Genomic DNA, 27,217 nt, shown 5'->3' on the forward strand with positions numbered 1-27,217 from the left:
TTTATTTTTATCTATCTATTTATTTATTTTGACACCAGAAAAAGAGTAAATTCTTGTATTTGGTAAATGGCAATTAACAACACAGATGTAGATAGAGATTACGTTGAAAAACACTGGAGCATTCCTTTAAATACTACTATGCTGCATGTTCATGGTTCATTTTATATGCATGGATCTTAAATATCTGGGTGAGCTCTAGCTAAATCCTAGGGGAGAAATATATCTGTAATCCACAGGTTCCTTACCTGGACCTGGAATACCCCTTTTACAGCAAATTTTAATGTTTTTCCTGCCTTAATTACATCAACTTCAGCTTAGGAAGGGTTGTTAATTATCTAACTAGTTGAATCTGGGCAGGGAAAACACTAAAATGTGCAGGCCTACAGGACTAGCGTTGGGAACCTGTGATGTAATGTGTAATCATTTTTGTTTGTGACTACCCCTGAAAATTGCCCTTAGAAGATCATATAGTCTCTCAAGCATATGAATAATGAAATAATCACACCAGGAAATTTTTGTGAAACAGTTTTTAAGTTACTGAACTGTAATGTTTGCCTGCAGAGGGAGACATTCACAACTTATCCGAGCCACTCCAATCAGAAATATGTTTTGGAGCTCAGGTCTAAGTCTGTAAGTATATAACCTGTATACTACTAATAAAAGATATTTGGTTAACTGTTTTTAAACCGAAAAGTAAAAATAATAATAATAAAATAAATAAATAAAAAAAATCCTCAGGAATTGACCATCCAGAGGCTAATTGTTAATGTAGACATGAACAATTGTTGACGTGATTGTTGTGCATGAACGTACAGGTGGTCCTAATAAAGTGGCCGGCAAGTGTATATACCTACGTGTACTTAAGTAATTATTGTACTTTCTAGTTTCTACAGTGTTAGCTCCCAGACCTTTCTTCTGGTGCTGCACAGGGGTGATAATAGGAAGCTATCTCCAGTTTTGGAGGACAGGAGAGCTGTAGATCGGCTCGTTATCACAAACTGCTAACCACGACAGTTCAGTGTTATCTACATGTGTTCCCGCTTGTAGAAAGTAGAAATCTATAGCCTAAAGAAAAGGGAAGCTGGCAGTATTGATGGCGATATTTATAGTAAACACTGCGTCATAGCTCACTTTGCGACTTTGTTGGACGGTCTTGGCATGCGTACACGCGCGGTCATGAGAGCTGAAATATTGCTCACGTGATTAATTTAAGGGCGGTAGCTGACACTTGTATGGCCACGCCCCTGGTTTTACTACATGTGTCGATCATCCTCTATTTCGATCATACTCTATGTCCGTTACTGTATTTATTAACTGTCACTTTGACCAGTGTGTGCATTCTGTATAGTGATTGTATTACACTGTGATCCTTACGAGTTTGTTATTAATAGGCCTAATTAAACACTTGATTAAACCGATCATAACAAAGCCCCAAAGCTATGCCCGCTGTAGGAAATGTTTTGATTTATGAGTAGCGGAATTTTTACATTCTCAGCCCGGAATGATGATGTAGTGCAGCGGGAGCCCCTGCTTTCCGTGGCCTGTGTCGGATTTGTAATGGATTTTTCCGCGTCGTCGGGAGATCAGATCAGAGAGCACGTGAAAGGAGAGTAGAGCGTCAGGAGTGTGCGCTTGCTCTCAGCGCAGATCACTTCATGAGGAGCACTAGACCCTTCTGATTGTGATCGAGCGCCTTCTGTATTTTTATGTTTTAGTTTATTCTTTTTAAAAAAAATTTTTTTATAACAAATGTTTCTTTTTTTTTTTTAGTTACATCCTCTCAGACATACTCAGACCACTATGGCATGGCCATGCATTAGCCGGGTGTGCTGTCTGGCGCAGTTCTGGAACCAGTTTGACAAATCGGACCTGTCTGTCCCACTGACCATCCAAAACTACTCGGATATCGCAGATCGGGAGATCCGCTCGGTAACCGGAAACGTTCCCGCCGAGCGAGCGCAGACGCGCGATCACGCCACCCCGGACCACAGAGACTCTTCCGCGGCGCAGGACGGCGGAGGAAACCGAGTGGGTCGCAGGCGCGCGGAGCCGAGTTCCCAACCGCGCGAGGACGTGCCGTTCCCCAGCGTGACCCAGTATAAACAGGACTACAAACCATGGCCCATTCCAAAAAAAGACAACTTTCCATGGATTAGTAACGGCGTCGGGAAAAGCAGCCCGGTAAAGCAGCAGCACCCAGCGCGTGCAGGAAAAGAAGAGCGCGCGGGCAGACAGAGACACGCGGAGAACGAAGCGGCCAAAACGAGCTCTTACAGGTAACAAGCAGAGAGCAGTCGTTTATTGGGTATAACAGGCTACAGATGCAGTGTGAGCATGGTGGCGGTGATGAGTTTGAAATGAGAAATAATTAAAAGGTTAACAGTGTAGTGGGGAATATTTTCTTAAACATGTATAAATATGTGTAAAAACAACGTGTAAGTGAATTCAGGAGACGCCTGGATGAACAGCAAAATGTAATGCAGTCTATTATGTAATGCACATTATTAACTGTTTCTAAAAGGCACACACAAATTTATATATATATATATATATATATATATATATATATATATATATATATATATATATATATATATATATATATATATAATAATCAGCCTGTGATATAGATTAAGCTGTAAGCTTCTAAACTGCCAGTTTCTCACTTGTCATAAAACATGTGAGGAAAGGAGATCCGATCACATGCTCACACCCTAACTAATACACAGCTCCGGATCTAATCAGTGCACAGTAATAGAAACGCAGCTGTAATATGCTCAGTGAACCTTACTGGCCGATTAAGCCACACATTACTGTTAACGTTAGTGCTGATGTGGCCCATTTCTCCCAGCTGTTCGTTTCTTCCAGCTGTTTGTTTCTCTGAGCTGTTCGTTTCTGCCAGCTGTTCGTTTCTGCCAGCTGTTCGTTTCTGCCAGCTGTTTGTTTCTGCCAGCTGTTTGTTTCTGACAGCTGTTTGTTTCTGACAGCTGTTCGTTTCCCCCAGTTGTGCGTTTCTCCCAGCTGTTCTCTTTTATAACTACAACTCTGGCCTTAAATCTGCCTCACTGTACCAATCTAAAACAAGTCTACATAAGATGTTCTTCTGGTTCCGCTTTAATGTAATGGATTCTGATGATTTAGCTGTAATCTGTTTTGCAATCGTTGCAGAATTATGATGTTCAGATGTTACATCTGACATGTGGCTGGCACTTTTAAACAAGCTCAATGTAACAAACTTTTAAAGATGGGCAAGGAGGAGGCAGGAATCGACTGAACATCAACATAAAGTTTAATAAAAAACAAAGCACACGTGCGTCTCTCTCTCTCTCTCTCTCTGGCATTTCCAGTGCGTCCTCACAGCCTAGCTCCTTCCTCCTCCTCATCACACTCCTTTGCGGCCAGATTCAAGTCTCTGGCTTGATGTACACCCCTTCCCACCCTTTCGGGAGGATTACACCCTTCGGCTGACCGGCCCAGAGGGGAGATAGAAGGAGCGAGTCGAGTATGAGAGACAGATCAAGAGGGAGAGAGAGGAGAGAGAGAAAAAAACTGGTTCTCCAGCCCCCAGGCATGCTGTCTACTGGTCCCCAGCCAGCTGGGAAGAGATCACCCACGACACCGGCCGATGGCACTGGACTTCCTGGCGCTATGGCGCCTCTCTTTGTCAGGCAGATGGCAACGACTCCTCTGTCCTCTCCGGCAACTGCTTCAGCACCAGTCTTCCTCAGTGCCACGATCCTCCTGCAGTGGCGTGAGCTCTCCGACAGTGCGTCCCACCTCCTTCCCGGGTTTCGGCACCAATGTAAATGTACCACTCTTTAAATACGGGAAAGGAGGAGGCGGGAACTGGCTGAACATTAACATAAAGTTTAATAATAAACAGAAGTCAAACATAACCAAAACACACAAACAAAACTTAAAGCGCACGTGTTCCTCTCTCCCCCTTTGGCATTTCCAGCCGCTCTCTCGCGCGCTCTCCCACTGATTCGACAATTCAGTGCCAGGCGTGCATCGTCACAGCCCGGCTCCAATCTGCTACTCGTCACACTCAACTTTTTTCGCTATGCCAATTTTATGGTTCTTTACCGCTCACAATCCTATAATGCCTTTAATTAAATTTCTGGTACCGAATTTGTAGTCAGTGTCCATATATGGTGCCAGATTAATGTTGGTTTATGTAAATGCTGCACTGAAAGTTATACAATCAGTTTATTTGTATTATTGAAGAGGCATAAAACTGTAATTCTCAGTGCCTCATGCAGTTACTGTACTATGTTTTTCTGTCTTTTTATTCAGAGCCCATTCTGCATGGCACAGTTTAGTGTTCTCCCTGCTTTATCACACACGATTCACGCATTCTTTCACAAATAGTGGTGGGCTATATGGCCTTCCATCGATATCACGATTTCAGGGATATTTTTGCTGTCAATATGAAAAAATGCCTTGCAAATATTTAATTTGAATAAAAACATACAGTATTATGTAGTGCACCCAAACATAACAACTAACTGCTTCATTTTACTGCTTGCTTATTCAATTGGATACTTACAAATGCTCTAGGTACACTTGTAAGTTGTTTCTGATCTAGTGTAGTCAGGAGGCTTCCGTATGACTGATCTAGTTTTCCTTTAAGGACTAGTTTGTCCTCAGTTTCAGCAATGAGTCTACCCTCTGCACTTTTAGCCATGTTTGTATCTTACTGTGTGTCATGAGCATGAGCAACTCATGCTCACATCAAAATATTGCAATAAGTCTACTGATATTATTGTGAATAATAGTGTATTGTCCACCTCTATTCAGAAATACAAACTACACTCACCCAACACTTAGGAACACTATACTAATTCTGGGTAGGGCCTCTTTTTTCCTCAAAACAGCTTCAAAAAGATGTTGTAAACATTCCTTTGAGAGCTACAATCCCTGCAGATTTTGTGCACTTTCATGTTGAGAATCTCCTATTCTTCCACATCCCAAAGGTGTTCTATTGGATTAAGATCTGGCGATTGGGAAGGCCACTGAAGAACATTGAACTCATTGTCATATTCATGGAACCAGTTTGAGACTGTGATCTGGTGCATGCTGGATCTTAGAAGATGAGTAAATTGTGGCCATGAGGGGATGCACATGGTCAGCTTCTTTTTTTGTCCGGCCTTTTCCCATATCTACTTGGGGTCGGCTCTCCTAATCTTTTGTCTCCAGATTGCTCTGTTCTGGGTCGTTGTTGGATCTATTTTGTCTTCTGCGAGGTCTTTATAACATCCATCCATGTTAGGTGAGGTCTTCCAAGGCTTCTCTTTCTTGTACCAAGCTCCAGCACTTTTCTGGTCATGTGGTATTCTGGTTTTCTCATCACATGTCCGTACCATTGTAGCCGCGCTTCAGTCAATTTTTCAGGTAGTGATCTGACTTTAAAATTGCCCCTGATATATTGGTTTGGAACCTTATCTAGGAGTGTCACTCCTGCAGACCATCTCAACATTCTCATTTCATTTACACTTAGCTTTTCTGTCTGCTGTTTTTTAAGTGGCCAGCATTCAGCACTGTATGTTAAAGCAGGTCTCACAGCGGACTTATAAATCTTACCTTTGATTTGCACTGGCATTCTTTTGTCACAGAGCACTCCTGTTAAACTTCTCCATTTCAGCCACTCTGCATTCACGCGACTCGTGATATCAGCATCAATAGAGCCATCGCTAGATAGAATGCTACCGAGGTATTTAAAATTGGTGACTGAGTTAAGTGCAGAGTTTTGGAGCGAAATTGTGTAATGTTCGTTACTGTTTGAAAAGTTGCAGTGCATATATTTGGTCTTCTGTCTGCTTATTCTAAGGCCTGCATTTTCCAGCACAGCTCTCCAATCGTCCAGGTGTTGTTGGAGCTCTTTTGGGTCTTCGCTGATAAGGATGACATCGTCTGCGTAGAGAATGTCCCAGGGCGTTGAATGTTGCACCTCCGCTATTACGGAATTCATCACCAGGTTAAAAAGTAGGGGGCTGAGTGCCAAACCTTGATGAACTCCTACTCTCACTTCAAAAGAGTCGCTGATTCCTGCTGGGCAATGCACCTTAGTGGTTACGCCTTCGTACATGTCGGCCACTATATTGATGAGACATTCGGGCACTTTTTGTGATCGTAGAGCTTGCCATATTAGTGGTCTTAGAACACAGTCGAAAGCTTATTCTAAATCTATAAACACCGTGTGTAGATCTTTCTTGTTGTCTCTATGCTTTTCCATGAGGATTTGAATCATATGTATACCATCGGTTGTTGATTTTTCTGCAACGAATCCGCACTGGTTTTCAGTGACATTAGTTAGATGCATCTTCTATTTATTACCCGTTCCCAGATTTTAAAGGTGTGTTTTATAGCCCCGTAGTTCCCACAGAGTCTTATGTCACCTTTGTTTTTGTAAAAAGGCACTAGGTAGCTTTTTCTCCATGTAGTTGGAATGCCGTCATCAGGAATTTTGTTGAACAAGGTTGTCAGGAAATAAACTCCCGGTTGTCCTAACCTCTTCCACAACTCTGACGGTATCTCATCAGGCCCAGTGGCCTTGTTATTGGCCATTTTATGGACTGCTAATTTAACCTCATCTGGTGTGATTATTGACCAAGGACCTTCCACAGGTGCTTGTTCTTGAGGTGGTTCACATGGGTATGTTTGGTTGAGTAGCTCTGAATAATACTCTTTCCATCTCTGCTTTATGTCATCGTTAGATGTTAATAGGTGTCCTTGAGCGTCTCTGATGTACTTGATTGTTTTTGTATCCTGGGTGTCTCGGTGTCTCTGTTTTGTGACTTTAAAGAGTTGCTTAGAATTAGGTGCAGCTTCCAACTTAGCATATAAATCTTCTTTAGTAATGGCCTTTGCCTGTGCTACTGCACGTCTCGCATCTTTTTTTGCGGCGCGATAAGAGATACGGTCCTCCTCAATGCCTGTTTCTTTCCAGAGCTTGAAATTAGCTTTTTTTGATTGTAGTTTTTGCTGTACTTCTGCTTTCCACCATGTAGGGTCTTTCCGTCTCTGGCTACACCTCTAGATACACCCAGATATTCTGCTGCCTTTTGGTTACAGTACTTATGAAATTCATCCCACATGGTGTTGGCTGAGTGTTTTGTGTGATCTTTGTTTAGGTAGTCGGTTAACTGTACACACAATCTATGCCCTTCTTCTTAATCTAGCTTTTACCAGCGAATTTTCGCAACGTTTTCAATTCTTACTTTCACTGCTCTCAGTGTCTCAGCAACAAGGAGGCGATGTTGAGAAGTCAAAGGTTCTCCAGGGATAACTTTGCAGTCCCTGAATGTCTTGAGGAGACTTCGGTCTGCGAGAAGGTAGTCCACCTGCGTACAGTTTCCACCACTCTTATAGGTAATTAAGTGTTCTTGCGGCTCCTATGTATTTTGTCTCTGAGTTCAGAATAGACTGAAACAGATCTTAAAGGTCATCCCAAAATAGCTGCTTTTTGGCTTGTGGCAAACCGATCTGTGGCGCATGGGCTGTTATGACATTCATACATGATTGGTCGTCTAAAACAAATTTGACCATAAGAATTCGATCGCTTATTCTTTTCACTTCCACTATACGTTCTTGGAAGTACTTATCCACAGCTATTCCAATGCTATTTTGGTTAGATTTGGTTCTGTTATAAATAAGCTTAAAATTATTCCCCATCTTCCATGATTTTGCCCCATTCCTCCCCCGGCTCTTGTATGCAACAAACATTGATGTGTCTTCTGAGCAGTACTTCGCTTAATTCTGCACTGCGTCCCGTCATCAAACCCACATTCCAACTCGCTATGCATACTTTTGTGGTCGATGGAACTTTGCCATCGCTCCGGAGGAACGCCCTAGCATCTGTTGCATAAACTTGATTCTCTCGTGCTCCGTCGCTTATGGGGGACACCCTAGCCTTCGCTTTAGTCCTTTTCTTATTCTCTTTCATGATTGGGAGATAGGTAATTGGCTTTTAGTTTTACGGCCGGTTGCCACCTGACGCCAAGGCAGTAACCCCTCATGCTTACTGGGGCTTAGGATGCCGCCATTGTTCCTGTCTAGTTTTGGTGAACCTGTTCCCACAGCCTTAGCTTTCTGTTCTTGGTTGACAGAAATGGAAACCAATGGGGTCTACTGCTGTTGTAGCCCATACACCTCAAGGTTCGATGTGTTGTGCATTCTGAGATGCTTTTCTGCTCACCACAATTGTACAGAGTGCTTATCTGAGTTACTGTAGCCTTTCTGTCAGTCTGGCCATTCTCTGTTGACTTCTCTCATCAGAAAGGCATTTCCATCCACAGAACTGCCACCCACTGGATGTTTCACCATTCTGGATAAACTCTAGAGACGTGTGTTTGAAAATCACAGGAGATATAGAAATTTGAAAATCACAGCAGTTATAGAAATACTCAAACCAGCCCATCTGAGATCAACAAACATCCCATGGTCAAAATCACATTTTTCCCCCCATTCTGATGGTTAATGTGAACCATTGCACTGCTGCCGGGTGTACAGGTGATCCTAATAAAGCACAAATACAACTTACATACAACACCACACAGCATAATAGTTTGTATAAAATATCTCATACTCATAGCATATAGCTAATATGTGTGATCTAAGTTCAATTCAATTCAAATTAAAAATTTTTGATGTAAAAAGTACCATCATTCATTTCAATTCAGTTTTATTTGTTCAGTGTTTTTTAACAAAAGATATGGTCACATCAATCATTGGTGTGTAATGAGCAAGCCAGAGATGAGTGGCATGGGCTTTTCACACTGCGCTTAACCCCAGGTTATCATCATTCAAGATCCCGCTTTTAACTCCGGGTAGACGAATGTTTCTAACTAGTAATGTAGTTGAGAGAAAAAAATGTCAGATGGTGATGGAAAACACAAGTATCTCCATGCTTAAAAGGAATATTAAAAAATCATATAATTTGCTCCTCTGTGTTTTCTTTCTTTTATCTTGTTGTCTTTGTTTTCTTGGCTTTGTGCATCTCAGGAGGCTTACACGGCGACATTTTTTCTCACTAATGCAAAAGCGTGAGACAAGCTATTATTTAAACCGGTCACGTGCTATATTTGGACTGGCACCCTGTCCAGGGTGTACCCCGCCCTGTGCCCGATGTTCCCTGGGATAGGCTCCAGGTTTCCCCGCGACCCTGAAGAAGGAGTAAGCGGTAGAAGATGGATGGATGGATGGATGAATGGACGTGCTACATTTATCCAATCATAGTTGTTGACACCGCAAATATGCAAATAAGAACATTTAGGAATTTAGAGGGTGAAACGTCAGATTATGAATACCCAGGATTAATTGTTAACCCCAGGTAAAGTATGAGCAGTGTGAAACAGATAATCTGTTTTTGGGAAGTGCAAATCTTTAGAGTATGTCATAGTCAGATTGGATGAGTATAAAATATTAAGTAACAAGTAGAAGTTATTAGGTCTGTTGCACTGTACATAGGCAAAAGAAGTTTACTACTCATAAATCCTAGCAGCTCATACCAGATTCTAATATAGGGATCCCACATGGGGTCTGGTGGGGTTGTTTGATTTACAAATGGTGTCATGAGAGAAACTCACTATGCAATTTTTTAACTAATTATTTAGTAATACTTTGAATATTGAATATGAAAACAGATTTTATGTGCTACTATTTTGAAACGTTCTAGGAGTCACAAGCCATGTTTAAAATAAGGGTGTATATTCTCTTGTAGTCCTGTCTCCACTAGTTCTTTGACAATATAGAGCGACTGACTCTAGAAAACAAACACAAAATTAGGGCTGTGACGGTGGCCATGCCACCTGCAGTAGTGTCACATCACATGCCACGTTAATGTTTCTGCTTGAGTGGGCACTGTGACAAGTAAAGTACAACGATTTGTATACAAGTGTAGTAATAATAATAATCACAGTTGCTATTTTAATTTGTATTTATAGCCTACCATATAGTGGGGGATTTTATATTAATACACAAATTATGTTATCACAGTGAAACGCCTTATATGGTGTTGTCTGTTAGTTTGTCACGGGTTTGTTTGAGCACGACAAAATCCAGTCAGGAGAATTCTGCAATTTCACTTCAGGTTCTGCTGCTGCTGTGATGGATCTTGTCGGGAAACCAAATGTTACATCGGCAATCAAGGAACATTTTGGATTCGTGCCTAACGAGAGAGGTGAACCAATACATTTGGATGAAGCCATATGTCAGCTCTGTGGGGAAAAAATAACTGTTAAACGGGAAAACACTAGCCTACAAATCTCAGGAGCCATCTCCAGGCATGTCACCAGGCCACATTTTGAAATTTTATTTAATAATTAGGTTTTTAACATATTATTTAGGGTACCGTCCTATTGGTATTTCTTTCAAAGTTTTATATGCTTGTGGTATACTACACTTGTAAAAGAAATAAAGTATTTGTCAGAGAAACGTGCGAGCATGTTTAACTCTATGGCTGTGTCTGAAATCGCATACTATGACAGCAGGTACTGCACTGCCATTGAAACTACATGCTAACCAGTATGTGTGTGTATTATGACTACAATCCCAGACATACTACCTCCGCCACCTTAGCATTGTCATGTGACCTTCGACGTCATCATAAACACAAAAATTTTAAACAAGTTAACAATTTATTCGGGTATTGTTCAACGAGTCCTGTTTAACCAAGGTTTAACACTTAAAAAGAGCCGACATGCATTATGGGATTATTTGACTCTTGTAGTGTGCATCGGTTGCATACTGCAAAATCTCGCCTGAAGCAGTATGCCATCCAAGTATTTCTTGCCTACTATTTCTTGCATACTTAGAATTCGGACATACTACCCCTCTGGCATACTGCTTTTCACCTACTATATAGTAGGTAAGTATTCAGTTTCGGACACAGCCCATCACTTTACTATTCACTCTTCTCTTCTCCCCTTGCGTGCAATCACAATACCGTGTCCCACAGTGCCCTCAGGCTGTGTCTCATTGCAAGAACGCAACACGACTCAATAAGGCTGTATTGAATTGTTTCACTGATGGAAGTGCTAAAATAAAGCCTCATTTAAAGGAGTCATATGATGATTTTTAAACGTTAATTATTTTGTTTGTGTGTAATAATAGGTTAACATGCTTTAATGTTAAAAAAATGCATTATTTGTCAAATAATGTACATTATTGCAGTACCTCTATTCCCAGGCTGCCTGAAACGCTCCGATTTCACCAAAGCCCCTCCTTCCGACAAGTGCTCTGACTGGCCACTTGCATTGTGATTGGCTGAAAGCCTCACAAGTGTGTCATAAAAGTAACATCCCTTATCTGTAGCTTTAGCCTCCAAGACTTCTAAAGCAATTCTAAGTTACTAAGCAACATGTCGATTTTACTGCATCAGTTCGAGATCAATTCAGATTCAGAAAATTTAGATGATCAAGCGGAAGCAAGTTTGCAAACACGACTTGAGTAGAAAGTTTCACAGTGAAAGTTTTTATTTTGTAACTCTCTTACCTTTCAGATACGATGTAAATTCTGACCCCGCCGGTGGGACTAACTTTGCTATGTACTCATGCAATATATCTTTGGAAAGCTAGATTTCTTGTGATTCCATTGATATAAACCATGTCAAGATACCATCACAATAGCAGCTACAATCAGCATCTCTGTCAGAACACCAACATACAAACAAACACGTAAAATAACTGAAGCAACTTAGCAAACTTTAACTAGCACGTTAGCAGAGGTCTACAACTGAGCCACAACACAAAACTCCACATTCAATAGCAGATACTTCATAGCATAATCAAACACACTTACAGGTTCTGATTCAGAAGCACAAGATTGTCCAATCAATATGAGAATCACCCCATTCTTCAGGAGTAGCCTTTTTGTGCAGCCTGCCTTGTACTCGCCCAGGTTCAGGAAGCTGTCCTCCTCATAAAATGCGTTGAGCACAAGCAAACATTTGGGTTATACTGCTCAGGAACAGTGTTATAAATAAACAGTAACCACTGATTTTATCCATTTTCGGAAGGCTAAACAAAGAGGTTTAAGAAGATGTCTCCAGGACATAACATCTCCATTGTGCCTGAATTCACTGAAGCCTCGTCTTCTTTCCTCGTGGCGGCCTTTGGGTGGGATTGATGTAGAGAAATTACGGAAGTAAATCTGGATTTCAAATGACGACTTTCGGGCCGGTCTGGAACAGTTTTTTCCCTTTGGGGGAAAATGACTTTTTGGACTTTGCAGAGCTTATACATGCACAAACAGATACATTACACTCCTAAACAGAAGAAAAACATTAAAAATCATGTTATGACCCATTTCATTTTTTAGGGGAAAAATTTAGGTTTTTATTTAATTTAAGCCTATACAATTATATATATATTATTATATCATATAATATTACATTAAATAGTGATACAAATTTCACCCAAATAATCAAATAATGTCAAATTTGGGGACATTTGCCCAAGAAGTTTTGGGACCCCTGATCTAATCCCTAATATTTAATTTCTGTCGGGCTTCAGAGAGGAGTACAAGTCCTGGGCAGGGGTGCAGCCATCCAAGCCCATTCTGAAAAGGCCTACATTCCTGGGTATGACTACCAGCGAGCCTCCTCCTGAGACCAGCTACCAGGCTGCCTTCAGTGCCGACACACAAAGACATGTGGACGTCAGTGTGCCGGACATGACCACACGCACACAGCCCAGCATCGCAGAGATGGCAGGCAGGCCTGAGGTCAGTTCCAGACCAGAGGTGAGTCAGAGTGTGGTGTCGTAAGTGGGTTTTCCATGTTGTTCATTTTATACCAAATTTAACACACATTTGTTTTTCCTAATTAAAGAACAATCTAATGCCTCATCTAATTACCAAGCTTATTTCCTGAGTTGGATCATTTGTGTTGCAGCACTTCATTATGCCGTGCTGTGCCTGTCCTAGATTTGAGTATGAAAACTCTGCCCTAATGTTTTCCCTGCACTCTCACACTTACTCAGCTAATTATACAGCAATTCATTAGCTGAGGTATGTGTGTGTTAAGTCAAGGCAAATGCTGTGTGTAAATATTTTTGCACCAAATTTTATTTTAGGGAAACTAAAAATTCCCAGTAGATTTACAAATGTTTTGGTATTGCTGATCTTCTTTGTACTCATGTATATGTTGATGAATACCAATGAACCGTAAATTATCTAACATGTTTACATTTAGTGATGCCCACAGAAGGCAAAGCTCAGGGAGAGCTTTAGAGAGCTCTCATGACAAAATGATGACTAAACAGAAACACAAAGTAATTTCTCAGTGAAGTTTTGTCCATACCATTAAAGAGTGCTGACTCTAATGTGTTGCACAGCATTAGAAGAACGGAAGTGACTTATAAGCCAGCTTTTATCCTCTGGAGAAAAAAAAATCAAGCAAGTCTATAAATGTCTACAAATCGTGCATTAGTGCAACTCAGCCACTCCAGTGTACTGGCTACCACAGGTACAGACTAACTCTAACTTCTTTCATAGAGTTGTCCTATGCATTTATGTTGTCCTAGTTGGCCATTTATTGTTTTTTCTTATTAGTGTTGTTTGGCTTAGGATATTGGATTCAGTCATTAGTATTAAATGAATGAGTTTCCCCAAAATGTTCATTAAATTCATCTATGCAACTGAAATAAATAAACTATTTAAACTTGGAAACTGTAATCTGTACATACAATTGCAGTAGCTTATGCCAGTTCTAAAATTTGAAGACTATCAATCAAGGTTCACATTAGTGACTCTCATTACACGTAAATTTATACATGTTCAGGGACTCTTGATAGAAATGTTTTCCTGCACCAACTGGATTTTCCTGAATACCACAATTGTTGTGTAAATGCTACTGTGATAAATTAATGAATAAATGTCATATCCAGGTTGATAAATGAAGCTCAGTGATAATACAATGGATACTATAGTGTAATGGTTGTTGGTGCCAGATGGGCTGATTTGAGTGTTTCTGAAACTGCTGGTCTTCTGGGATTTTCATGCAGAATAGTCTCTAGAGTTTACACAGAATGGTGCAAAAACAAAAACTTCCAGTGAGCAGCTATTCTATGGATGGGAAGGTCTCATTGTTGGCAGAGGTCAGAGGAGAAGGGCTAGACTGGCCAGAGTTAACAGAAGGCTACAGTCCCTCTACAACCATGATGAGCAGAACATTTAGACTGTTGAGGTGAATGTGCTACAATAGCAGAAGTCCACATCTGGTTGCCCTCCTGCCAACCAAGAACAGGAATCTGAGACTACACTGCACACCTTCTCACCCAAACTGGACAGCTGAAGATTGTATAAATGTTGCCTAGTCTGATTAATCTTGATTTCTAACCACAGTTACCACAGAAGTATCACAGAAAATTTGGTTCATTATGCTTCATAGTTACCTCAAAGCACCATAGTAAACAACAACGTATTTTCAAAAGGCAGTGATTGGAATAAGACAGATTAATAAGTAGAAGAGTATGAATCTAGTGATTCCTTATTTGTGTTTCACACTGTAACTGGATTCAGTACAGTCCAAGGGAGGAAGCTCACTGCAAATGTGGCATGAAATTGAAGAAATAATTCTTATTGATTCCTAATTCAATTGGAGAGAGGCATTAACTCAAGTACTCCTGCCTTTCACCATTTCACTCTCTGCACAGATTCTTGGGTTATGAACAGAAGACATTTTAAAGGAAGCCTTAAGCAGTTATACACATAATATTGTGTATTATACAATTAATTTCAATGTGTCTTGAGCTGAGCTATGATTGATTGCAATATAAATATATTATGTAAATTAGAGATTGACTTATTGTTTGAACTATTTAAAAGCCACAGAGTGAATATAAAATATAGCATTAACATTATGTCTAACAGAGATTTCTAAAAAGAGTTTATGTAGATTTAGCTGCCATTTAGCACTCAAGTAATGTTGTCCAGAACACAGTGCCACCAGAGAAAGTCACGCACACACGCTTACATTCTCTTCATCATTCACACAAGGGCCTGATGTGCTTGAATTTCACTTTTCAAAATGTAATTATTGTAATGCTTAAAGTTGAGAAAGACATTTAAATGGCACATCATAAGTACATCACTGACACAGATCTATCACGCATACACACATCTTACATCTGCTGCCTTGTTTGCTGAATAACACCTTTAATATAGTCCTTTAAAACAAAAGTCTTAGAATTTCATTAGAAGCATCTGTATGAACCTTGCCGCCTGAACACGTTTCTATAAAATGTTTGGTTGAAGTTTATTAGCCCCATAATCTGAGTTTGAGCCATGAAAGCAATCCTAATGTATAATATCAGTTTCCATGCTGTGCACGAGCTATAGAGGATTGTGTGTCTTGGGTGGAAGGCTGCTGTTGAATTTTACTGGCTGGCTGCTGAATAGTAGAGCTGCACAATAAGTTTTATTATTTTTTTTTATCACTATCTTGATTTGATTTTCAGAATGGCTTAAATGTTGGAAATAAAAGCTCAACTGAAATTGCTTTACCCAATAACTACAGCAGAGATTCTTATGTTGTAGACATATGTAAGTGTTCTACAGTCCTACTCACCTGTCACCTACACAAGCATGCGTAGGTACTGCAGAATAAAAAAACATTACATGTGAATCATTAGCTAGTAGACTGAAAAAGATGAGAGTTTTTAAGACAAGCATCAGAAAAAGAGTGAGGAGTAAGAATGTCAGTGATGAAAAATGATAACTCTAATGAACTGACCTTTTTGTAGGTGGGGTATAAATAAAAAAGATATTCCGGTTTAGTTTTTATGTAAATCATTTACATGAATGCAGGAAAAAACATTTACATGGTAAATAATTTAAAATATATAGTCTTGCTTGCTTGCCATATGCCTAAAATGTGCCTAATTATAGCTTTGTAATCTTTTGAAAATTATGTTAAATAATACCAGGTAACACTGCGGCAGCAGTACAAGTATTCAGCTATTTGCTTGAGAAATGGCAGGAATATTTTTTTTTGCAATGAACAACTTTTGTTCATTTTTAGCCATTATTGTTTTAATACATTATTTTCATCTGTTATGCTGGTTCTTCAAAAGTGCTCCAGAAAATGATTTAAGACTTCCTTATTATTGTGTGTCCTCACAGCAGTATATTATTACACCTGTAGTAAAGATTTGGTCTATATTTCACATAGCCCTATTGATAACCAGTTGGGAACAGTCTATACACATAATTAACAAATCTTAGGGGATTTAGGAGAAAGTTGGACTTATGATAGTTTGATAGTTGGACTTATTTTCCTCGCTAGTTGTGCCGCTTTATTGATGGATCATGCAGAAGAAAGTTAAATAAAAACCTAAAGTTCACCTTAGATGTATTATTTGTACATGAAGTCTCTCAGCATAAAGACCCAAGAAATGTTAGTGGCAACAAAGAAGATGGTCATGACGCTGGAAAATCAGAATAATTTAGTCAGGCATAACTAAGTCTTCAATCTTTGGCATATAATTATACAGAAAAAAGGGACTTATGTGTTTTGCTGTAGAAAAATCTTTACAATTGATGATAAGCAGAGTGGATTGCTTTGGCTGGCTGACACTCTCAATATTTTCACAAGCTGAATTGTGTGTGCGTCTTTTTTGTTCATGAGCACCTTCGGCAGAGAGGATTTCATTTTTCCCAAAATTACTTTTCGTCATTCACAAGGCAGCTTGAAAGAGAGATGATATTCTTTGAGAGATGATATACTGAAGAGTTTAAAACAAAAATGGGCCTGTCTCCTCCCTTTGCCATCTGCTTACATGTGATGTGTTAGCCAGCTGAGAGACACACTACAGATGCCTGTGCCATCCCCATCTATGCAAGGGATTAAGGAAAATCACAGTAATGGTGGGAGAGAGGATTATAATGGACATTCACTAATTCATGAAGAATTTATTGCTTGGCTTGTTTGTACTCCATGTAAATTAGGTCAGCATGATATACCATATAAGGATTATTTCACTCCACGTTGTTATTGGACTAGGCCTTGCAAAAATTCAATTCATGGTTAAATTCTTTTGGGGATATTTATTTGTCCACAGACTAGTCAAATTGTGAACATTTTCACTGTTAGTGTTTTTGCTGCATTTTGTAAAAAAGAAACTCTTACCGCAATATCTGACTTAGTACTGAACATATAGCAGGCAAGTGTTATGACATCATAAAATGTAAAAACAATCAAATGTAAATGTAGACCATGCAGCACCTGAGGTTGGCATGGTGTAAGGTGGGGACATTTTGCATTTTAATATAATCTGAATTTTATGATTAGGGTTAACATTTAGCTTATGTAGACTGCATTTTTTGTTAAAAAGGATAAATAAACATGAAGACCAGAGAGCTGTGTATGGGAGAAATGCAAGTCATTTTGAAGCTAAGAAAATGGTAAATGGTCTGCACTTATATAGTGCCTTTTAACCTTAGCAGTTCTATAAAGTAGCAAAATTAACTAGGAATAAAACCACTACAGAGAGAAATACTCAATCATTACATAGCAGTGAAGATTTCATGAAATTTTTCATTGATAAGGTTGAAAATATTAGACATGAAATACAGGCCATTAAATTAAAACCGGACAGTACTGTAACAAACCCATTACATGACAATGTAGCAATATCAGATCAATGTTTAGAGTGTTTTGCTCCGCTTAGAGAGACCGAACTAGCTACATTAATCTCTTCAGCGAATTCATCAACTTTCGTACTAGATCCCGTACCTACATGTTTGTTTAAACAGATTTGTCCATGAGTAATTGAACCACTTTTAAATATAATCAATTCTTCCCTTAGCACTGGCTATGTACCTAAATCACTTAAATTAGCAGTTATTAAACCCTTGATTAAAAAACCTGATCTTGACCCGTCTCAATTGTCCAGCTATAGACCAATATCAAATCTCCCCTTCATCTCTAAGATTTTAGAAAAGGTTGTAGCAAAGCAGTTATGCTTGTACTTAGATAGGAATAACATTCATGAAATGTATCAGTCAGGCTTTAGACCTCACCATAGCACAGAGACAGCGTTAGTTAAAGTAGTAAATGACCTTCTACTGACCTACGATCAGGGTTGTGTCTCGCTGCTTGTGTTACTCGACCTTAGTGCAGCTTTTGATACTATAGATCATACTATTCACCTTGATAGATTAGAAAATGTTGTTGGGATTAAGGGAACAGTCCTCTCCTGGCTCAGGTCTTATCTGACCAATCGTTATCAGTTCATAGATGTAAATGGTGATTTCTCCATGCGTACTGAGGTTACTTTTGGAGTTCCACAGGGTTCTGTTTTAGGCCCACTTCTCTTTACTTTATATATGCTACCCCTAGGACAAATTATTCGTAAACATGGAATTAGCTTCCACTGTTATGCTGATGATACACAGTTGTATGTTTCAGCGAAGCCAGAGGACAGACAGAAGCTTAGTAAAGTTGAGGATTGCGTAAAGGACATTAGACGTTGGATGTTAACTAACTTCCTTCTACTTAATTCTGATAAAACAGAAATACTTTTATTAGGCCCACGTGTAGCTAGAAGTAATCTTTCTGATCACATGGTTACTCTGGATGGTCTTTCTGTTTCATCATGTACAGCAGTAAAAGACCTTGGAGTGATTATTGACTCCAGCCTATCATTTGATGCTCATGTAGATAATATTACTAGGATAGCTTTCTTTCATCTCAGAAATATTTCTAAAATAAGAAACATATTGTCACTACATGATGCGGAAATACTAGTTCATGCATTCATCACCTCTAGATTAGATTACTGTAATGCCTTACTGTCTGGATGTTCCAGTAGGAATATAAATAAGCTCCAGTTAGTCCAGAATGCAGCTGCTAGAGTCCTAACTAGAACTAGAAGATACGACCATATCACACCGATATTATCAATACTGCATTGGCTCCCAGTAAAACCTCTCATTAACTATAAAATACTTTTATTAACCTATAAAGCACTAAACGGTCTCGTGCCACAATATCTAAGCGACCTTTTGGTTTTATATGATCCGCCACGCCTACTTAGATCAAAGGATGCAGGCTATTTGATGGTACCTTGAATAGTGAAGGCTACAGCAGGGGGAAGAGCTTTCTCTTATAGAGCCCCACAGTTATGGAACAGTCTTCCTATTAGTGTTCGGGACTCAGACACAGTCTCAGTGTTTAAGTCTAGGCTTAAAACGTATTTGTTTACTCAAGCCTACCCTGACTAGATTCTGTTCTACTACTTCACCACAAGATTCTATGCCTGTGAACCCTCCAGATCTGTTCATTTACCTAAGACAAGAGTTATTCACAAAATGCTTGGCTAAACAAATATGTTTTCAGCCTAGACTTAAACTCTGAGACTGTGTTTGAGTCCCAAAAACTAATTTGACAGCTTTTCATAACTGTGGGGCCTTGCAAGAGAAAGCGCTACCCTCTACTATAACCTTCACTATTCAAGGTACCAACAAATAGCCTGCACCTTTTGATCGAAGTAGGCATGGCCGATCATAAAAGACCAAAATTTTGCTCAGGTGGTTACGCTGCTGCAGGCAGATGGCGTTGTGGCGTCGAAGTGCAAAGACTGCTGCAGAGAGCGCGCATGCACAAGACTCTTATATATGGACACGCGCCTTTTGTTTGTTTTGGTTTTCCCTCTGTTTAAGCATTGGTTGATTTTCAAGGGTGTGTTTTGATTTAATCCAGGTGTCTATGTTTCAGTCTGATTATATTTGTTATTTAAACCCCTCTTGTGGCTGCGCACTTCGCGCAGTATTGACGTTAATCACTGAATGTGTTGTGTATGCGAAGCGGTCCTGTTTTCGTGTCCTGATCTCGTTTCGTGCCTCGACTTTAGTTTATGTTTAAACCCCGCCGATCTTGTCCAGCATCGACCGCATTTTCCTGTATGTTATCTGTTGATCAAAACATAAAGACACTGATCTGCGCCTGCTCCTGCCTATGGTCCCGTGTCGTTACAGAATACTGCGCCAATTATGTGGAAGCAGCAGATCACCATGAGCGCCGCCGAAGTGGCCGAGTTTGAGGCGTGGTGTCGCTCGTTCTGGGAACAGAGCAAACAGCTCAACAAGGAAATTGCTCAACTCCACCTTCTCCTTCTAGAACCACTGCAGCCAGCCGGGCCATGTGCCACGTCTCAACCCACGCAAGTTCCCCTGCCCCCGCTGCCGTAGAACTACACCGCGCTACACGGGCAGCTGAGCTACCTAAACTCCTGGGGCTTCCCACTGCAGGGGAATTACACCACGCCATGCAGCCTGCAGTGGGAGGATGAAGTAAATCAGATACTACGCACCGTGGAGGAAGCACTTCTCCCCCGTCCCGTTGTGCCGAATTGTGCCCCACCTTCTGACCCGGAGGGGAACAGCGCTCCACCTTCCTGCCCTGCTGAGAACCCAGTTACGCTGCCCAGTCCTGAACCTCAGGCTGGCCTAGAACTTTTTTGTGGGGGGTAACCGCACCCTCAGAGCTCTAGCTTGAGACCTACGGGGAGGTCTCAGCTGTGGAGCTCCCGCCTGAGGTTAACCTGGTGACCTCAGAGCTCCAGCCCGAGACCTACAGGGAGGTCTCAGCTCAGGAGCCCCAGCCTGAGGTTAACCTGGCAACCACGGAGCTCCAGCTAGAGACCCGTGGGGAGGTCTCTGCAGCCGAGGAAGCTGTCCAGCTGTCCAGCTGGGAGTTGTCTGTTTTAAGGTTCGCGTTTGATCGTTATACCAGGGTGCTAATTTTTTTTCTCTAATTATTTTCCTTTTGAGTGGAGCCACTCTATCTAGCGTGTAGCGGAATGTTGACTCCAAGCTTTCAGTCGCCTGATCGAGTTCTATGTGATCTGACGGTGATCCAAATCTAATTGATGTTTCTGCGAGGTTATTTATGAAGCTCGGTGCAGTAGCTGATGTGTAGGTACGTTTTATGCGGTAGCGAGGCGAGGTGGAAATATTATGATCAATACGTATTATGAACAAGATAAGATAATGGTCTGAGACAACTTCAGACTGCGGAAAAATGTTAATATTTTCTATACTTAGTCCGTATGTTAGTATGAGGTCAAGAGTGTGACCACCATTATGAGTAGGCCCGATTACGTTCTGATTAATCCCTACTGAATCTAAGATGGACACAACTGCTAATCTTAGAGGGTCTTCCAGGTTATCAAAATGAATATTAAAGTCTCCAACGATTAATGCTTTATCTACAGACACAACCAGGTTTGAGACAAAGTCTGCAAATTCACTAAGAAATTCAGTATATGGCCCTGGGGGTCTGTAAATAATAATTAGAGGAATTGACTTATTTTTTGTGTCTACATAACTTATACTGGTATAAAGAATTTCAAAAGAATTAAATTTATGCTTAGGTTTTTGTGTGACGACTAGATTTTGACTATGGATGAGTCCAACACCTCCTCCTCTACCAGTTGAACGAGGCTGATGTACATAACTGTATCCAGATGGACTGGCTTCATTTAATGCTATATACTCGTTTGGTTTAATCCAAGTTTCTGTTAAACACATTAAATTACATTCCTGATCAGTAATGATGTCGTTAACAATAAGAGCCTTAGACGCAAGAGATCTAATGTTTAATAGTCCTAGCCTCAGATCAAAAGTGCTGGCTGTGCATTCAATATGATTTAATTTTATGTTAATTAGGTTACGAAGATAGACTTTCCGAGATTTTCTATATATTTGTATAACTCGGGGAACAGACACAGTCTCTATAGTATGTATTACCTTTGCCGGATTTTTAATTGAACATTGATTATACTGAATGTTGTTATTATTGGAAGATGTACTTACGGTAGGCAGTCACTTGGAGTGTAGCGCCTTGGAAATGTTGTCTGAAAGCAGTTCCGCTCCAAGGCTGCTGGGTTGCAGGCCATCATGTCGGTTGAGAAGGCCAGTTAATCACAAAGGTGTTCAGAGGGGTTGAGGTCAGGGCTCTGTTCAGGCCACTCAAGTCCTTTCACATCAACCTTGACAAACCATGTCTTTATAGATCTTGCTTTGTGCATTGGGGCATTGTCATGCTGGAACATGTTTGGACCCTTTAATTCCAGTGAAGGGAAACTAATGGTACAGCATACAAAGACATTCTAGACAGTTGTGTGCTTGCAACTTTGTGTCAACAGTTTGGACAAGACCCATATATGTGTGTGATGTTCATTCTCCAGTTATCAACTTGTGTGCTGCTCTGCCATGATGCATTTCTCATTGCTATGATTAGAAGCACTGGGAGAAGATGATGCAGTGAACAAGAGTAGATTTAACTGTATATGCATAAGATATACAATATGTGTTTAAGAGATAGCAAGTAATGAGTGTGTAATGTGCATGATTATAAGAGAATAAAAGCGAGTATGTGTAGGAAGGTCTGGGTTCACATTTCCAAGATGCAGGTCATCCTGTATCAGCAGCTGATCAAAGACCTCTATACACACCCACACAGCCAAATGCCTGAAAAGAGCTGAAGTAGCTCCTTTAGATTTGACGTTCAGGTATTTGTTGTGACAAGCTATGGTGCTGGCAGTAGTCTTCAGTGACAAAGGTTAAGTGGCCTTCATATTAAAATCCATCCCGTGGTGTTCATAGACTTATTCACAAATGGCAAGGTCTAAAGTGTTTTAAAAGGGGTTCCCACCAAAAAAATGGCATATCTTGAAGAACTCGTGTCAGTATTTTTAAGGTACATAAAATACCTTAGTAGAAATCATATTGTAGTATGTATTAAATAATTTATATTATAGTGGGGGGCTTAATGTTTAGTACATTTGCCTCACACCTCTAGTCTTGGGGGTTTGATTCCCACCACCACCCTGTGTGTACAGCCTGCATGTTCCCTCCATGCTTTGGGGGTTTTCCCCAGGTACTCTAGTTTCATCACCCAGTCCAAACACATGCGTTGTAGGCTGATTGGCATCTCTAAATTGTCCATAGTGTGTGAATGTGTGTGTGTGAGATTGTGCCCTGTGATGGGTTGGCACCCTGTCCAGGGTGTCCCCTGCCCCATGTCCCAAGTCCCCAGAGATAGGCTCCAGGCAGCCCGCGACTCTGTGTAGGATAAACAGTACAGAAAATGTATGGATGAATATTAAATAATTGATTTCTTTAGCCAGTATCAAGAGCAGCACTAATTCTAATAAATATAATTCTTCTCCATCATGTTAAATTTTCTTCCACTCTTCATCTTGTCCTTCATCTCTCATCACTTTCTAACATTCTTCTCCTCTGCTCTTTTCCTGAACTGCCACATCATAAGAAAGTAAGTTTATTTCATGATGGTGTTCCATTTTGTTTGATTATGTAGCTAAATCTACCTTTTTCTAGAACACTTTATAGGCAGTGTTAGAATCTTTTAACATGAACATCATGATAATAATTGTTATTTTAAGTTCATCAGCAGTACTTATTGAAATATGTAATGTTTAGATAAGTAATGATACTTACTTAAGCTTTGAGCTTAGTAGTTAGCACACTTCCCTCTCACCTCCAGGGTTGGGGGTTCATGTCCCGCCTCTGCCCTGTGTCCCTCAGTCCAAAGACATGTGTTGTAGGTTGATTGCCATTTGCAAATTGTCCCTGGTGTGTGTGTGTGTGTGTGTGTGTCTGTGTGTGTGTCTGTGTGTGTGTCTGTGTGTGTGTCTGTGTGTGTCTGTGTGTCTGTGTGTGTGTGTGTGTGTGTGTGTCTGTGTGTGTGTGTGTGCCATTGTACCCTGTGATGGCTTGACATTTTTCTGGGATTTGTGCCCATTCATCCACAAGATTATTATTGAGTTCGGGCACTGATGCCAGTTAAGAAATTCAGCATGCCCATTCACCCCAAAAGTGTTCAGTGTAGTTGTGGTCACTTCTCTGTGCAGGCCACTCAAGTTCCTCCACACCAGTTTTGGCAGACCATATCTTATGGACTCACTTTGTGCACAAGGGCATTGTGATTCTTGTTTAGGAATCTTTGTTCCAATGAAGGGAAATCTTAATGCTACAGCATACAAATACATTCTAGACAACTGTGGACTTCCAACTTTGTGGCAACCGTTTGGGGAAGACCCTAATATTGGTGTGATGGTCAAGTGTCCACATACTTTTGGCCATACAGTGTATATGCAGCTGTTTCACAGTTAGCCTGGCTAAAAGTTTTGGCCTGGCTAAATCGCATGAATACTAAAGCATGAATATCAAATGAGGTAGAAATCAGATAGGTGAGCAGACTGGAATTGTTGAGAATTCAATCTAAAAACAATGTTTACTTAGCAAACAGGGTCCAGGCCTGAGTGCGTGTCATTATTTGTGTTAATAGTAACCTGATGCCTCTCATTTCTGTCTCACAGGAGCAGCTGGTGAGGACGAAGTTGTCTCCCAACCCGTCTGCTGTGTTCCAGAGTCGATCACGAATCTTCAACATCTGACCCAGTGGACCAGTTAACCAGAAAACAAATATGGACTTAGGATTTTACTTTGAGACAATGCACACACAACTCACTGAGCTTTTAGGGAATGTTTCAAAAGCTGCAGCAACAACCTTTAACAGGCTGAATCTGAAATGCTACAGAGGGTTTAAGTGATAATCTGAAAGTGACTGATGGAGTAATAAAACACCCAAGAATATTACTCTAAACCGTTTCATAGTGCTGCATGGGAAGGAATGATAGATGAATGTAGGGCTAAATTCACTTGGTGTGAAATCTATGCAAGAGAATGAATTTCTGAAATTAATGTCTGTTTCATGCAAGTCTCTAGTATTTTGATATACTGTGGCATCCTTATATATTATTGGTATCCTTCATGAAAATGAACAAAAAATAAACTATACAAAATCAATAACGAGCAGTAAATGATATTTTGAGCGTATGCATAAAGGCACATTGTATATTTTTATTTAAAATCTTTTTGTGCTTCTTCTAACAATGGTTTTCAGTAGTGCATTTTCTTCTGCAAAAGTGACACAATTAAAACACCATTAATATACTCAGCAAAAAAGAAATGTCCTCTCATATTCAACTGCTTTTATTTCCATCAAATTTCTTAATATGTGTAAATATTTGTATTAACAAACATACAAATGTTAAAGGGGGGGTCAATATCAAAAGTAACAGTGAGAATCTGGTGGCCTCCAGCTGCCAGATCTTAAGTACTACAGTGCATCTCATCCTCATGGACTGCACCAGATTTGTCAGTTCTTGCTGTGAGATGTTACTCCAGTCATCCACCAAGGAATATTTGCAAGTTCTCGATCACGTCTAAGGGGATACATGATTACATGTAATTTTCCACTGCAAGGACAATCAGCTGTCCTTCCTGTCTCCCTGTAGCACTGTCTTAGGCGTCTTACATTACAGACACTGCAGTTTATTGCTCTGAACACATCTGCAGTCCTCATGTCCCCCTGCAGCAGGCCTATGGCATGTTCATGCAGGTGAGCAGGAACCCTCGGCATCTTTCTTCTGGTGTTTTTCAGAGTCAGTAGAAAGTTCTCTTTAGTGTCCTAGGTTATTGTAACTGTGACCGTAATTGCCACCTGCCTGTAAACTGTTAGTGTTTTAATGACTGTTCCACAGGTGCATGTGCAATAATTGTTTATGGTTCATTCAGCAAGCAAGCATTGTTTAAACCCTTTCCAATAAAGATCTGTAAAGCTTATTTGGATTTTACAAAATTATCTTTAAAATACAGTCTCCTGAAAAGGGACGTTTCTTTTTTTGCTGAGTATATTTTGTGATGCTTGCACTGGAGAGAATAATAGCACTGGGTCTCTTCTTGTAATGTTTAACAAGGTTTGAGGCACTTGTGGAGGATATTGGTGCACTCCTCCATGCAGAACCTTTTAAGCGCCTTTATATTCATAGGTTTATACATGCCAACTTCTTTCTTCAATTCAGACCACAGGTTTTCATTAGTGTTCAAATACAGAGACTAAGAAGACCAAAACACAGATTTTGTATTTCTTTCATCATTTTAGGTTGCATACTTGTTGGAATCTTATTGGAAGCCCTATCTATGGCCTAGACTAAACCTACTGGCAGAGGCAACCAGGTTTTATAATGAAATATCCAGTTCAGTCTTCACAAGAGCCCCAGAACAGCCAATTTGAAGATAGTCCCCAAACATCAATTATCCATATTTTACAGACTATTTAGATTATTTTACAAGTGTATGCAGTTCCCTTTTGTCAGCAAAAACATGCTGATGGTACGCATGACCAAAAAGCCTGATTTTGATCTCCTCTCACTGAAAAATCTGTAAATCTAATGGCTCTAACTTTCTTTGGGACTGAGATTTTTATGGCCATAATTGTGTTTAGTGGTATTATTAACTTCGTATATATTATCTTATGTGTATTACTTAATTTGTGCAGGTCAACAATGATCTGTTTCTTTTCTATCGAAAGTTCTTTGTCTTTTGCCATGGTAATGAATAATGTATGTTTTTCAAGAATTACAATCTTCGCATTTATTTAAAATATTCTTGCAATAATTTTGCCACATATTTTTGAGAGAAAATACTATTATTTACATAGTCATAATGAGAATGATTTTGATAAATAGTACAATAGTTTCTCTGTTGTTGTTTATAAAATCTTTTTTTTTTTCTGCTCATGTTTATGATGGGTGCCAATAATTCCAGTAGGCACTTTAACAGGGAGAGACATATTGTGGCTGTATGAATTAATGGAATTAGACTGATCATGTACTAGAACACATATGCATGTTTCACAATAATTTAAATAATTTATTTGTTTCAGGTGTTTGATAACTGTGATGTATGTATGCATGCAAGGGTGTGTGTGTGTGTGAGAATTAGGCTGGAAAGATGTCTTTTGAATATTTAAGTTAAGCTTTACCTCCTTGTAGAGCCAGTTATTTGCTGGAAGGAGTCTGATGCCTCCACTATATGCTTCTTCCCTTCAAACCCTGCAGTAAATCAAAATGTACTTATTTATGGAATTTTTAGCAACTGAGCAACTCAGAAGCCATGTTAATTTATTTTGTTAATTAGTTCTTGATAGAAATGTTAAAAAGTGGAGAATGTACTATTCTGAAATAAAATCTACAATATTACTATATTTGTGCTTTAATAAAATGCCCACTCTCTCAGAGTGTGTATGTAGTGAAAAAGAGACAGAAATGGCAGGTCTGTGAGAGTGTGTTACCCAAGAACATCTCTTCCCTGCAGTTAAAGCACTGACTCACTGAGAGTGGAAGAT

The 27,217-nt window shown here is 39.9% G+C and overlaps 1 protein-coding gene across 2 annotated transcripts; it reads left to right on the top strand.

The window, feature by feature from the left end:
• The first annotated feature begins 295 nt into the window (after nucleotides 1-295).
• On the top strand, nucleotides 296-27,125 carry map6d1 (MAP6 domain containing 1). 2 transcript variants are annotated; one of them, XM_017496282.3, is made up of 4 exons: nucleotides 296-630; nucleotides 1,771-2,276; nucleotides 12,513-12,741; nucleotides 24,345-27,125. In XM_017496282.3, the coding sequence occupies exons 1-4, from the start codon at nucleotides 484-486 to the stop codon at nucleotides 24,420-24,422; spliced, it is 960 nt and encodes a 319-aa protein (XP_017351771.1). In that variant the 5' UTR covers nucleotides 296-483; the 3' UTR covers nucleotides 24,423-27,125. The 2 variants fall into 2 exon arrangements, with proteins under 2 accessions (XP_017351771.1, XP_017351773.1); XM_017496284.3 differs by lacking the exons at nucleotides 12,513-12,741; nucleotides 24,345-27,125 and adding an exon at nucleotides 3,348-3,533.
• The last annotated feature ends 92 nt before the right edge of the window (nucleotides 27,126-27,217 follow it).

The sequence above is a fragment of the Ictalurus punctatus genome, chromosome 20 (assembly GCF_001660625.3).
Source record: "Ictalurus punctatus breed USDA103 chromosome 20, Coco_2.0, whole genome shotgun sequence".
Taxonomy (NCBI): Eukaryota; Metazoa; Chordata; class Actinopteri; order Siluriformes; family Ictaluridae; genus Ictalurus; species Ictalurus punctatus.

Excerpts from the sequence above, each read along its gene's own strand:
- map6d1 (XM_017496282.3), top strand. The coding sequence starts at position 484 with ATGAATAATGAAATAATCACACCAGGAAATTTTTGTGAAACAGTTTTT. Across the intron at positions 631-1,770 it reads TGGAGCTCAGGTCTAAGTCT|TTACATCCTCTCAGACATAC; the intron begins GTAAGTATATAA and ends TTTTTTTTTTAG. Across the intron at positions 12,742-24,344 it reads AGGTCAGTTCCAGACCAGAG|GAGCAGCTGGTGAGGACGAA; the intron begins GTGAGTCAGAGT and ends TCTGTCTCACAG.